This window comes from Penaeus vannamei, chromosome 27 (assembly GCF_042767895.1).
Source record: "Penaeus vannamei isolate JL-2024 chromosome 27, ASM4276789v1, whole genome shotgun sequence".
In the NCBI taxonomy this organism is placed as follows: domain Eukaryota; kingdom Metazoa; phylum Arthropoda; class Malacostraca; order Decapoda; family Penaeidae; genus Penaeus; species Penaeus vannamei.
This window is the reverse complement of record NC_091575.1, coordinates 17,676,304-17,688,803: the sequence shown is the minus strand read 5'-3', so window position 1 is coordinate 17,688,803 and position 12,500 is coordinate 17,676,304. Positions and strand designations below refer to the sequence as shown.

General features: G+C 36.7%; 2 protein-coding genes across 3 annotated transcripts in view; one reads left to right on the top strand and one right to left on the bottom strand.

Moving 5' to 3' along the window:
- Positions 1-919, bottom strand: part of TfIIS (RNA polymerase II elongation factor) — a 20,777-nt gene extending 19,858 nt beyond the window's left edge. The window contains exon 1 of one of the 2 annotated variants that reach the window (XM_027351511.2): positions 742-919. In XM_027351511.2, the coding sequence (XP_027207312.1) occupies positions 742-807 (66 nt within the window). In that variant the 5' untranslated portion in view covers positions 808-919. The remainder of the gene's footprint in view (positions 1-741) is intronic. The other variant, XM_027351512.2, reaches the window with a different exon arrangement.
- Positions 920-1,786: 867 nt separating this feature from the next.
- On the top strand, positions 1,787-10,830 carry LOC113800710 (putative E3 ubiquitin-protein ligase UBR7). The gene is made up of 10 exons (XM_027351510.2): positions 1,787-2,395; positions 4,264-4,400; positions 5,887-5,947; positions 6,067-6,216; positions 7,371-7,473; positions 8,008-8,078; positions 8,224-8,335; positions 8,642-8,742; positions 8,937-9,105; positions 9,345-10,830. The coding sequence occupies exons 1-10, from the start codon at positions 2,237-2,239 to the stop codon at positions 9,500-9,502; spliced, it is 1,221 nt and encodes a 406-aa protein (XP_027207311.1). The 5' UTR covers positions 1,787-2,236; the 3' UTR covers positions 9,503-10,830.
- Positions 10,831-12,500: the final 1,670 nt, after the last annotated feature.

The following is a 12,500-nucleotide window of genomic DNA, read 5'->3' as shown; positions in this document are numbered from 1 at the left end:
TGCCTGTCAAACCTCTACCATGTATATTTTTTGACCATTCAACTAACTATCATGCCAGAATATAAATGGGGGTGGTTTGATTTCCTCTGTCATTGCATAAACTTGGCCACACGCATAAAAAATTGCGGAAATATTTTCATTGTCCTATTCTGAATATTTACAAATATTGATATCATTTGCTGGAAACTGACAGTTACTTTTACAATACATCCTTATATTTGTAAACCAAAATTGCTTTGAAAACCTTTTTCCGTTTGATTTGTAGGAATGCTGCTCAAAATTCAAAATTAATCATCAATACTCTTGTTTTGGGATTATTTGCCTTCACACAAATACTATTACACCAAGAAATATACATTTTTTTTCTTTATTTTCATCTTATTTCAAAAGCAATCATCAGCATCTCTCCCCGTGGCAATGCCCTGGCAGCTCCAATGGGCATTTTCTTGTCCAAACAACCATTGCCAATCACGAGTGCTCAATGCTATCCCTCGCATTTCTTAAACGCTTCGCTGGCCGTACAAATGAAACCCTACACCCCCTAATTCCTACACCACTGTGACAGTTCCACGGCAAGATACGTCTCTGGAGCCAGCCAGGGCCCAGGAGGGAGCGGAAAGCGCGGAAAAGGCGGCAGAGAAGGCGAATGAGCGAGAAGGAGCAGCGGCGTCCCCATGCAGGCTCCACAAGTGACACAAAACATCTATTTCTGACAACCAAACGCTCTCTCCGGTCACTCACACTGCCGCTCGTGGTCATCTTATCGAGCTTCTTCTTGATCTTGAGCACTTCGTCATCGCAACCCATGGTTACCAGCGGAGCCTCGAGCGGGGAGAGGATTTCAGTCAGAAAAAGGAGGGATCGGCGGCGTAGTATCGAGTCCAGGAGACGCCGGCGACGACTGCGGGAATCGGGCCGCTACGCCGCGCCGCCGCCGAGCGCTCCTTGCTCGCCTAGCGCTGCTCGCTAAGCGGGCGGGCTTCGGGCTCATCCGAGGACTTGGCTTTGCGTTTGAATATTTTTGTAGGGCATTTTGCCACCTTTGTGTTTACAGTGCTACCCCGACCTCGCCGTCGACAGTTTTCCAACTCGCTTAGCATTACTTGCTATTTGGGTCGAATTGATGGAGTTGTCTCAATCTTTATTTTGTACATGGCAGAATTATTTGTAGGAGCGCTTTATCAGTTGTTATGCTCCTAATACCCCTCTCCCGCCATCGAAATACCCGCCACTGAGTTAGCGTTTGCTGCTAATTTGATAAGCTTACGGCCTCATTTATTATTTTGTCAAATCGGAAATAAGAGAAATATGTTTTTTAAATGAACGTATATTTGGCTATATTGTGATATATAGGTTAGTGAGTACGAAATATATCAATGCCGACTTTACAGGAAGACTCGCTCACTGCGCTACGCCTTTCCAGCAACCAAGCCAGTTAATGCTGAGTAAGCGCTTCTTGCTACTTAGGTTAAAGGGCTTGTTTGTTTGTTTATTTTTAGGCTTCTTTGCTTTAACATGTATTTCAGGACATGGAAATCATTTTTATATTGGAATTCAGATGATTTATTTGGCCTAGTCATCTATGATATACAGAAAAATATATCAAGGGTATTTCTTTGATTGGTATTATCCCCCCTCCGCTTTAACGCTTCCATCACTCCAAGCACATCTACAACCATACCAATAATCAAAACTAAGAATCAATACGAAATCCCTCAGATATATATTTTCCTACCACAAGGCGCACGCACTTGACACCTCGCTATCAAATTGGCGCGCAGATCCCTGACAAAGCGCCGCGGATAAAGTCCAACTTGGAAAATCCTTCAAATTCGTACGTGATCACAATTTAAAATTATTTTGTTAGCTATAATGTATTTTTTACTTTCCAAAATGCATAGAATAAGGTCATCTTAATCATAGAATTCCTGATAATACGATAAAACTATTCCCCGAAATCGAGGAAAAAATAACCGCCTCGAGATAAATAACATAAAGTCTCGATGAATAAGAAGAAAGCGAGAAAAATCAGACTAACCAGCTTGATTTAAATAAGAAGAAGTTTAGATAAATAAGAAGAAGACAAGATAAACAGGAAAAAAGTCGAGATAAATAAGAAGAAAAACCGCTTCGAGAGAAGGAAAACGGAGCGAGCCCAACACACACACACCTTCCCGCTGAGAGACAACACCTATCGCCTTTTCTCTCTCGTTTCCCTTCCTTTTTGTCCTCCACGATGGCCGAGGGCGAGGGAAGCGGCACAGTGACACCTGGGGAAGAGGAAGAGGAGTCGGGCATCTCGATGGTAGAAGTATTAGAAGAGGAACAAGAGAGAGAACTGGACGCGGCGGCTGTGTTGGGGGCCTCCGATGACACCAGCTGTACTTACGACCAGGTGGGTTATAGGGCTGAAGGAAAGCTGTTTTCCTTGTTCTTGTTTGCCTCAGGGATTAGGGTTCGGGGGTGTCATATGGGAGCGGAATAGGAGCGTAAATCTTGCTAAAAGGTCTTGCTCGCTGATGCTGAAGAAGGGGGCCAGGTGGGTCGCCCTCGACTTGCTCTCTCCCAGAGGAATTTTGCGCTGGCTCACCACCCCCAGCGACGTTAGGAGATGGCATGGAGTGTGCCAGGGAAATTACGGGGTCAAAATCATTAAAAATACAATTGAAATGAATAACCTATGCTAATATGATGCCAGGAAACATATGCTTTGTCTAGGGGCTGTACCCTCAGTAACTTCCTTCAAAGGGGGCTGCCATCCCCATCTGCTCTAAAGAAACTTGACCTCCATATCCTTTGGCAGTAAAGAACCCAGACAAGGCATCAAGATCAGGAAACAAAACCTTTGCCATTCCTCTTGATGTATTGTGCAGCTCTAAGAGAGATGCCAGACTAGCTAGGCTAATGAAAGCTGAGGGGACTGTCATTGCAAGCAAGACACCTGTTCTTCCTCAGGGAGCCAATGGGGGAGGGCTGCCACCAACTCCATTTACAGTCATGTTTGCGTCTATGCATATCCATTTTGCATATGCAGTTCTAGTACGAGTTTAGTGTCAGATATTATTGGTAACATAGATTTCCCATGTGATACTAACTTGTGAAAGAATATAGATTGAAGTTGTCACCAGTATATATTGATATTGTTTGGATAAGCATGAGAGCTCACAACAGTGGCAGAAAAGGCTTGGAGATGAAGAACACAAGATTCCAAAGCTAATATTTTATCTTTCAATAAAGGTTCATATTTTTTCTGCCAGTTTATTAACAGTTAGATTTTCTTACTCAAAAATATACAATCTGCTCTCTGTAAAAAAAAAAAAAAAAAAAAAAAAAAAAAAAAAAAAAATAGTTAAATTTATTTGGTTATATATTATATGGAAATCTCTTAAGGTGCATGAGAACTCTGCAAGTAGATAAATGACACAATGTTTGTGTTTGGAAATTCTGGGCGAATACAACTATACTCCCATCTAATCAGGAAAGGGATTTCAAGCAACTCACCCAGGACATTGGAGTATTCCAGTTCCGCAAATCTCTTGTGAGAAAAGATAATAACGAGGTTTAAGGAATTGAACATGTTTCGTATAATTTGTAAAAATACCAAGAATATTTAAAATATGCATTAAGTATCAGTTGATTAGAATAAAAAGGAAATGATAATTCTTTGCAGCATAGATGTACTCATGAGAGATTAAGTCCCCAACTTTATTCAAAGTCTATTCAACAGTCTTAAGTTGCCATGATTGGGAGTGCCCTTTGGGTACTGCCCAAGGGTAGGGTTGATAGGGGGCCTAGCCTACCCCAACACCCCTTGGGAAGCATTGTCTTCTTGGTATGCATGTCAAGATAGAGCTGAAACTCAAGAGCATCAAGTGGACTTCAGCAGTGGGCAGTGCAATTTCATGATCTTTTTCAATTATTTGTGGCACTATTGTTTGAATCTGCAGATTATTTCTTTTACCAATGACTACAACTTTTTGTCCTTTACAAGAATATCATTTTCAATTTGTCTTACTTTAGTGTGTCAATACTGTAAAAATTAACCATGGAATCAAGAGTCCCGAATGTACTATACATATCTTCTGTTTCTAATAGAAGTACAAATTCTATATTGTAGGCATTTAGAATACAGTATATATTTTTTGATTACTTTATACTCAAAGGAGAAGACTTGTTACTTGTATATATAACATGTAAATTTATATTGACCTGAAGAGTAATGTATTAAGATAGCAATGACAACTTTACCCTCTTTCTACTTAGGGTAACATGAAACGTCAGGCTCTGTATGCCTGCATGACATGTTGCCCAGCAGACAGTGAGCTTTTGGCAGGAGTGTGTCTGGCTTGCAGCTATCACTGCCATGAGGACCATGAACTCGTAGAACTCTACACAAAGAGGTCAGTAATTGTATGTTGTTTGATTTGATATAATTACATCTAAACTGGATATAGTTTATCCCCAGTCACAAATATCATGTCTGTTCAGTGTTATAATGTTATCTCTACAATTTTCATTAAAAAAAGTTACCATGAAGTGCATCAAAACCAGTCAGTGCTAATAATAGCAACTGCAATAGGTGAAGGAGAAGTATGAATTAAGTGAAGAAAAGGTTGTGAGATGGAAAATCAGTGAATACCATTGTTTACAGTTTAGGAAACACATGAACACTATAGTACCAGTATTCCACATAACTTTGGTAAGTTTGATATGCTATTCATATGGTATCCAAATTTCAGAAGTTACTATAGATGTTAAGCAACACCTGATTGTATAAAAATATATTGAATCAAATGCCGGCATTATAATGAACTCTAGTATTCAGTCATCATTAGACATCTTTAGATAAATTTGGTTTGACCACACTTGGTCTAGTAATTAGTTCAAAGAATCAGACTTACTCCTCACTCATACATTTTATCAGTTACTTTTCTAGCTGTTTATTGATGTTGTGGATGTAATTTTTCTAGTGTAATTGCTCTACCAATGGACAGTTGTATCATAGATTACTAACTTGTGTATAATTGCAATGTCTTCATGACTGATCTTTGCTGTAATAACAGGACAGAAGTTGATATAAACATTGTTTTGGCATCTGCTATGTGTATGTTTGTTGCACTTACGGTTTTGTTATTCATATTTGCCAGTACACAGCATACATCATGAGTGATGTACAGATACAGATACATGACCTTTCCTTTCCATTGTTAGCTAATGAAAATAATTGTCAGTGTTTCTCAAAACTCTCTCATTGAGTATAATGGTATATCAGCAAGAGTCATGAAAGAGCACAAGCCTCCTTGGAACAAAGTTGGACTTCAGGAGCAACAATGAAACTTAGAAACTGTACAATGAGTGTCAATATTCCCAAAGCCTACTTGTCATCCATTTTCTACATTTATGGAGATAGCTAAGGAGACCATAGGAAATAGATTGAAAATTGTGAGATGAACAGAAATAGATAGAAAAGGAAAGAGCCCACAATACATTTTATTGGAAAAATCAACAGACATAGTATATTGGAATATGTATATGCATTCATTATTGATACTAATTTTGATCATGAAAGCATGATAACCATGGAAATTACTGATTCCATTTCCATCATGATTTTGCTATTGTCTTTTATGAATAACATAGAAATTAAGAATATTATTGCTTAGTTTGTTGGTAACAGATCATGATTAATAATTGCATGTTATCGAAGCCATTCATTGATGCGTAAAACAGTGGTGTGGTTCATGCATTTTTGGGGTTTCTTGTATTTTATGAAGACATAATAATCTTTCCTGCATATAATGACTTATGACAATTGCTTTTAAGCCACATTTCCTTATTTTCCTATCAATAAAACCTTAACTTTGTAATTTATGGTCTTTCCCTTAGGCACTTCCGCTGCGATTGTGGCAACTCAAAGTTCTCCCAAAATCCCTGCAAGCTTCTCAAGGTTTGTAAAATCTTTTGAGCTCAGGAATGAATTTGTTAGATATTTCCAGAGGTATCTTCTTCCAAGATTGGAGTTTGTATTGAAGTCGGTAAAGCTTTTATATTCTATATTCATTACAGGACAAGTTGCCAGAAAATCCAGAGAACCAATACAACCATAACTTCAGAGGGTCCTACTGCACCTGCCAGAGACCTTATCCAGATCCTGAAGACACGGTTGAAGACGAGATGATTCAGTGTTGTGTGTGTGAAGATTGGTACCATGGCCGGGTAGGTCCTTTAAGATTTTATATGTAATTAAAAGTAGGGTGATAATTATCTTTAGTATTGTTATTAATATTGATGCTCTGTTGATTTACAATGTGGAGGTCATAGGTTTTTTTATATCCAATGCCTTCCACTAGACTGAGTTTTTGAGTACTGGCATTATCTGGGACAATAGGAATGGCCATAAGGAGCTGGTTAATCTATCACATCATCCTGAAGTGTGTTGCAAACACTCCTACTGTCCACTTACATATGGGGCCAACTTTTACTTGTTTTTTAAATTATCATCATTATTATTATTAATATCATTATTACTAGTATCATTGATAACAAAGAATCATTTAGATTTTTGAAGTTCACAGTATAGATATTATGACTTAAAATGCACAGTTGCTTTGAAAATTTGAGAGGTTTATAGGTTTTGGTAATAATTGGGATCATCACCATAAATGAATTCTCATTTCTTGGACTGTTTTATTTGTTTAAATGGTTGGCAATGGAACTTAAGTCCTACATATTGTTATTATTATTATTATTATTATAATTAGTTATATATTATTTAATGTAAATGCAATCAATGTAGTTAAAGCAGACAATATCACTTGAGATTACTCAGACTTCCTAACTTTTATTCTATATAAACCCCAACTGTTGAGTCTTTTGATTTTGATGACTAATTGAGGTATTCCCCATTGAGATTTTAGAATAGCAACATAGATGGCTTCTTGTTGTATAGGCCCTTTCATTGGTTAAGAACATTTCCACAATCCCCCTTCCCTTAACTTACACTCATCCCACTCACAACAAGATTTCCTGGCACAATACAGAAGTGTCAGGCTTTATGCAATTACCCATATCAAAAATTAAAAGCATGTGAGATATACATGCATCAAGGCTGTAGCATAAATAATTCTTTAGGAAATCATGTTAAAAAGAGACTAAAAATCTACTTTTGAGGGGTAAATTTCTCCTCTGTGACAGCAGCCAGGGCCAAACAAGCGATCAGCTACTTAACATGGCAGGCTCAACTTAGTTATATTTTGATGTGATAAGACATCATTTGGTGAGAGAGTGTTAAATATTAGGACTCTTAAGTGTCTCTGAGCTGTACTGCAGAGAGGAAAACAAAGTTATCATAATTTGTCTTTGTGTTTCAGCACCAGGGTGGGAAAACTCCCCCAGACAGTGAGTTTGCAGAGATGATTTGCAGCCAGTGCCTTACCAAACACGATTTCCTAGCACATTACCTCGGTCTTACTGGTAAGGTAGCTGAAAGTTATAATGCTTATTTCTTCTAAAGCTTTCAAATTTGTTTAGTAAAGTCAAGATTTTGAAAATATGCTAGTGTGATCTAAAAATGATACTGCAATGGTCTTTCAAAATCTGTGTGTGAAGGTAGTGGTGAACTAGGATAAATTTTTGGACATATATCATGTGGTTAGTAGTTTCATAGAAATGCTACATACAGTACATATAATTTTTGAGGGATATTGTTATCAGCATGATCTGCATAGCAAAAGCAGATTTGTAGTGAGAAATTTCAGGCAGGTGGGCTGACAGGCTATTGAATGTTTTAATGTGTGGTTTGTTGTGATCAGAAAATCAGTAATGGATATTTGGTTGATGGTGATTGATATTTGGGAAAGTAATAGTGATATGATACTTCTGAGCTGTCTCAGCTGCCTCACAAAGTCACTTTTTTATATCTCAATATTTGTCTTGTTTTGAATTTATCTTTCATATGATATTTTGCATTGCCAGTAAGAGGTTTTTAATATATTGTACATTTTAAAGTTTCAGTTGTGAAGAGTGAGGAATCTAAAGCATCTGTTGATGTTGAAACTGGTGCTGAAAAGAGTACAAAGGTAAGTATTTATCGGTATCTCCATGCATGGCAGTCTAAGGAAAAATAGAAGTAGATGTTACTTATCCCCCTGGTTGTTCTTTGAAAATGTACCACTGATTGCTTATATTTCTGGAAAGTAGTTTATCTAGTAAAACCTTTTGCAGAAAGATACCTCTGAGAAAGTGAAGAGTGAAGAGAATGAGTCCAATAAAGAAGTTGCCAAGGAGGAGGAAAAAGCTGATGACAATGCAAATGTTAAGAAATGTGAATCAGCAGGTAAATCCTTTAGCCAGTTTTTGTGTGTGTGTGTGTGTGTTTTTGTGTGTGTGTGTGTGTTTTTGTGTGTGTGTGTTTTTGTGTGTGTGTATTTTTGTGTGTGTGTGTTTGTGTGTGTGTGTGTGCGTGTGTGTGTGTGTTTGTTTGTATGTGTTTGTTTGTATGTGTTTGTTTTGATGTGTTGTATGTTACAGAACTGAACTACAAACATGCCTTAAATATGAATGAATGAGCGTTGATGTACTCAGCAAAATATTCCTATTTTCTTTTGTGCTTCTTTAGCAGTTATTTTTTACAACATTTCAGAGTGCAAGCTGAAAAGTTTAGCCAAGCAAGAACTTCCAGATGGTGCTGCATTCTTTATCATGAATTGGCGAAAGCAGCTGTGCACTTGTGAGGAATGCAAGGTAATTAACAAAGAGTATTTGCATGATAGGGTTCAAACATATGATTGACATTACTTATCTTGAATAGTTTTACATCTTAGACAAATATGAAAATGGACAGAATTTTAGATTTCCAGAATTTGTTTTGGCTTCTATATGAAATAGTATTTTGAGATGAGTAATTTTGTTTTAAAAGAATCTTCTAATCCTACCAGGCAAAGTATAAATCAGAGGGAGTAATCTTCTTGCTTGATGAGGAAGACACAGTTTCCTTCTACGAAGAAAGTGGAAAGAACCGTCAGAGAAGCCACTCTGCACCAGTACAAAGAGAGCTTGAGGCCCTTTCTTCTCTAGATAGAGTCGTCCGCACAGAGATGGTTCATGGTATGTAACATGAGTCATAATGAAAACACAAACTGTATATTGCTAGCTGTTGAAAATGACTTTCGAATGGCTTTAGAAAATACAAAATAGTGCAGGATAGAGATAGAAATTTGTGTATGGTCTTTTACATATTAGATGGAAAATTAATGGGTAATTCAGGATGATTATAATAATTTCTAAAGCTTTACAATGCTTCTGATTGTCTCCCCCCACTAAATTTATATTTTCTCTACACCCAGAGTACAACACTCTGAGCTCATCCCTGAGAGAGTACCTGCGTAAATTTGCTGAGAACAAGAAGGTGGTTCGAGATGAGGACATTCGCGAATTCTTCTCGCAACTCACTGCAAACAAGAAGCAACGACCAGGGTCATCTGTCCAGTTGTTCTGCAAGTGAATTAGTGGTGGAAGTTTTATCTCCCCTAATAATTTTATTGTCTTGGCTTAAAAGGCAGCCCTTGGTTTGGATATTGTGATAAAATTCTGTATTTGGTGTGCATTTGGAGACTAATTTGCAAATTTCCTTTTTGTTCATACTGCTGGTGAAGTATATTTTAAATGCTAAGGACAATGAAAAGGAAATGTTGTTTATTCAGTTTTCCCTTCAAGATTTTTCAAGAGGATGGGGTTTATATGGTTTGTATTCATCAGTAGCTGCATTTGACTTTTTTATGTCCTTGTATTGGAAAGGAGACTTCTAGTTTTACATCACTTTATTTTTTTAAGCAATACATAATAACTTTATAAATGCAAATCACAATTGTTATGCTACATTGTTAAATTATGAACTGTCAATTGAAATCATGTTCTCTCTAATGGAAAATATGTTACCGTGAATCATGTTCTCAATTTTGTTTAAAGAGAGCCACACTTTGTAACTGTTTGGTAGGCAGGTCTGTGTCTTATTTACAGACTGGGCAGTAATTTTTAGAATCTCTACTTTGAAAGCTTTAGGAATCATGATGTTGTTGTCTCAGGTTTCTTGACAGCATTACCAAAGAAACAGATTTGAATTATGTCAAAATTATGATAAAAAAATGTCATTGGTTTTGAAGACTTCTTTTTAAAACATATATTTGATGCACTTTGGAATATAGTAATGCATTATTATTTTTTTCTACTTTTTGAATATCAAAGGCTGAGCTGGAAATAGTATTATGAATTTTGTAAAGTGTACAACAATATTTAGATACACCTTGTGCTGCTCTTAAGTTTAATGTTTAACAAAATGTTCAGTATGGGAATTTCCCAAAGTTTTGTAGTAAAAGTAGAGACTTTAGATAGTTAACTTGTAATGACAATGGTAGTGTTGTAGTTGTTCCACTGATGGAGGACCATTTTATCTCTTAGAAGTACCAAGGAATGCAAGTAATGTTTACTCTCATGTGAAAATGTTTTTTTGAAGTAGAGTTGAATCTCCATCTGTAGCCCCAAAGTTTCTCTTTTTACTAGCCACAAAATGTCTTGTTTATCCCTATCTTTTAATTTGTTTTATTCATTTTTCTATGGTAGGATGGTTCTTTGTATTCTCCAAAGCATTGTTCTTATGGACCATGAATTAGTTCATGGAAATATTTGGTCTTGTAGAGAGGTGGGCAAAATTTTGCGCGGGGCTCAGGTGGAGACCCATCCTGTATTTCATGAAGAATATGTGATGCCGCCAATATTGTATGAAACTGTGATGTAACTCAATACAAATTTTGAGAAATAAAGAATTGAGCTGTATTAAGACTTTCGTTTTTACCATCTTGGGAAAGGAATGTTTATTAGAGAAGGTATAAGGATTTCCATATAAAACAAAAGTTTTCAGAAGATTCTTCATTAGCAGATGTTCTGAAGTCTTCTAATGGAAATAAAAACATCTTTTGGCTAATTGAATTTTAAACTTTGTCTGAAAAGATGAGTATTTAAAATAATTGCATCTAAGAATATTCTTAGCGACCTTTAACCCTAAATGGTAATTAATGTTCCCCTACACATTCTTGTTTTGAAACCTATTATACAAAATTTATAATTGTGATCATTTTTAACATTTTTATAATCTGATTTGTTTCAAGTATCCTTTACATCAAGTACTTCCTTCATTACCTTTACTATTCTTGTTGAAAAGAAAAAAACTTTACCTTGCCCTACGCACAGTTGAGTAATCAGAAAGCAGCATGCCCTCATAAAATTATTATTTTTCTCTGAATTCAACACTTTAAGAAATATTTATTATTGAAAGAAAGTACTACTCATACTCTTTAAAAATGATATTCTTCATATTCTTCCTCTGGCATAACCAATGTCTGAAGTCAGATTTGGTTCCTAGGATTCAGGTACTTCTATGAGGGGCTTAGGCAAAAGCTACCTCATCATAAGGATAATTCTTGTTTTCGATATGATAGGGCTTGTGCTCAACGAAAAGTTTTTTTTTTCATGGCAGTGGTCATCCTTTGACTGATCTAGTGGCTCTCTTCAGGGACCATATGCTCTCTCACCTACTCCTTTTTCAAGATTATACAGTTCTTGGTTGTGTTTCTTATTCTTGTTTTTCTTTTTCTATTTACAAAGCGGTATATGTGTCATAATATGTATTTGGAATTATACTCTGGAGTAATAGTCAGCGGGAATAACCATTTAAGTAACTAATTCATTGCAGTTTATTGTTATTGCTACAGTCATCACAGCTTTGTAAAATGAATTATCATTGTGCATTAAACAAAGAGGAAAATCTTTCAGTGCATGTTGCAGAGACTGAGGATCTTTCCATGCAGGACCTTTTCTCTAAAACATCAGTCTTTATCAGTGAAGACGGATTTGGATTAAAGCCAAGACAACTGAGGTTATGTACTTCGGACCAGTGGCTATGGCATAAGGTAAGATGGATAATGCTGGCCACCTGAGAGCTGATCTTGCCTTTTAGTATGAGTATCGTTTTACATTTTCTTAAATGGGGCACGTTTGTCAAATAATGTCAAACTTTTTGGTATCGTTACCCCCGCCAGTGGCGTGATGAATCAACAATACGTCTACCTAGATCCTCTTCATATGTGTGACAATAAGATATAGACAATCTGATTGCTTAAATGTTCGTGCATTTTATTTGCAAGAAATGTATTTATATTTATTGAGTAAGAGAGATATGGATTTCTTTTATTTATCTATTTTCGCCTGCTAGGGATTATCATAGTAAGAACGTCTCGCTATGATAGCCTATTGCTGTTGAGACCCTCGCCTGCCTCCCTCCCAATGAGAGCGAGGTTCAGTGGGCCATAGGGGATTCCAGATTTATATCCACATGAAAATGATGACATGGTAACATTGGTTGCACATTTACGTACCGGCGGGCCAATCATACGATACTAGATGCAGGTTTAGTTAACATGCAATGAACTTTGGAAGAGGCTATTATC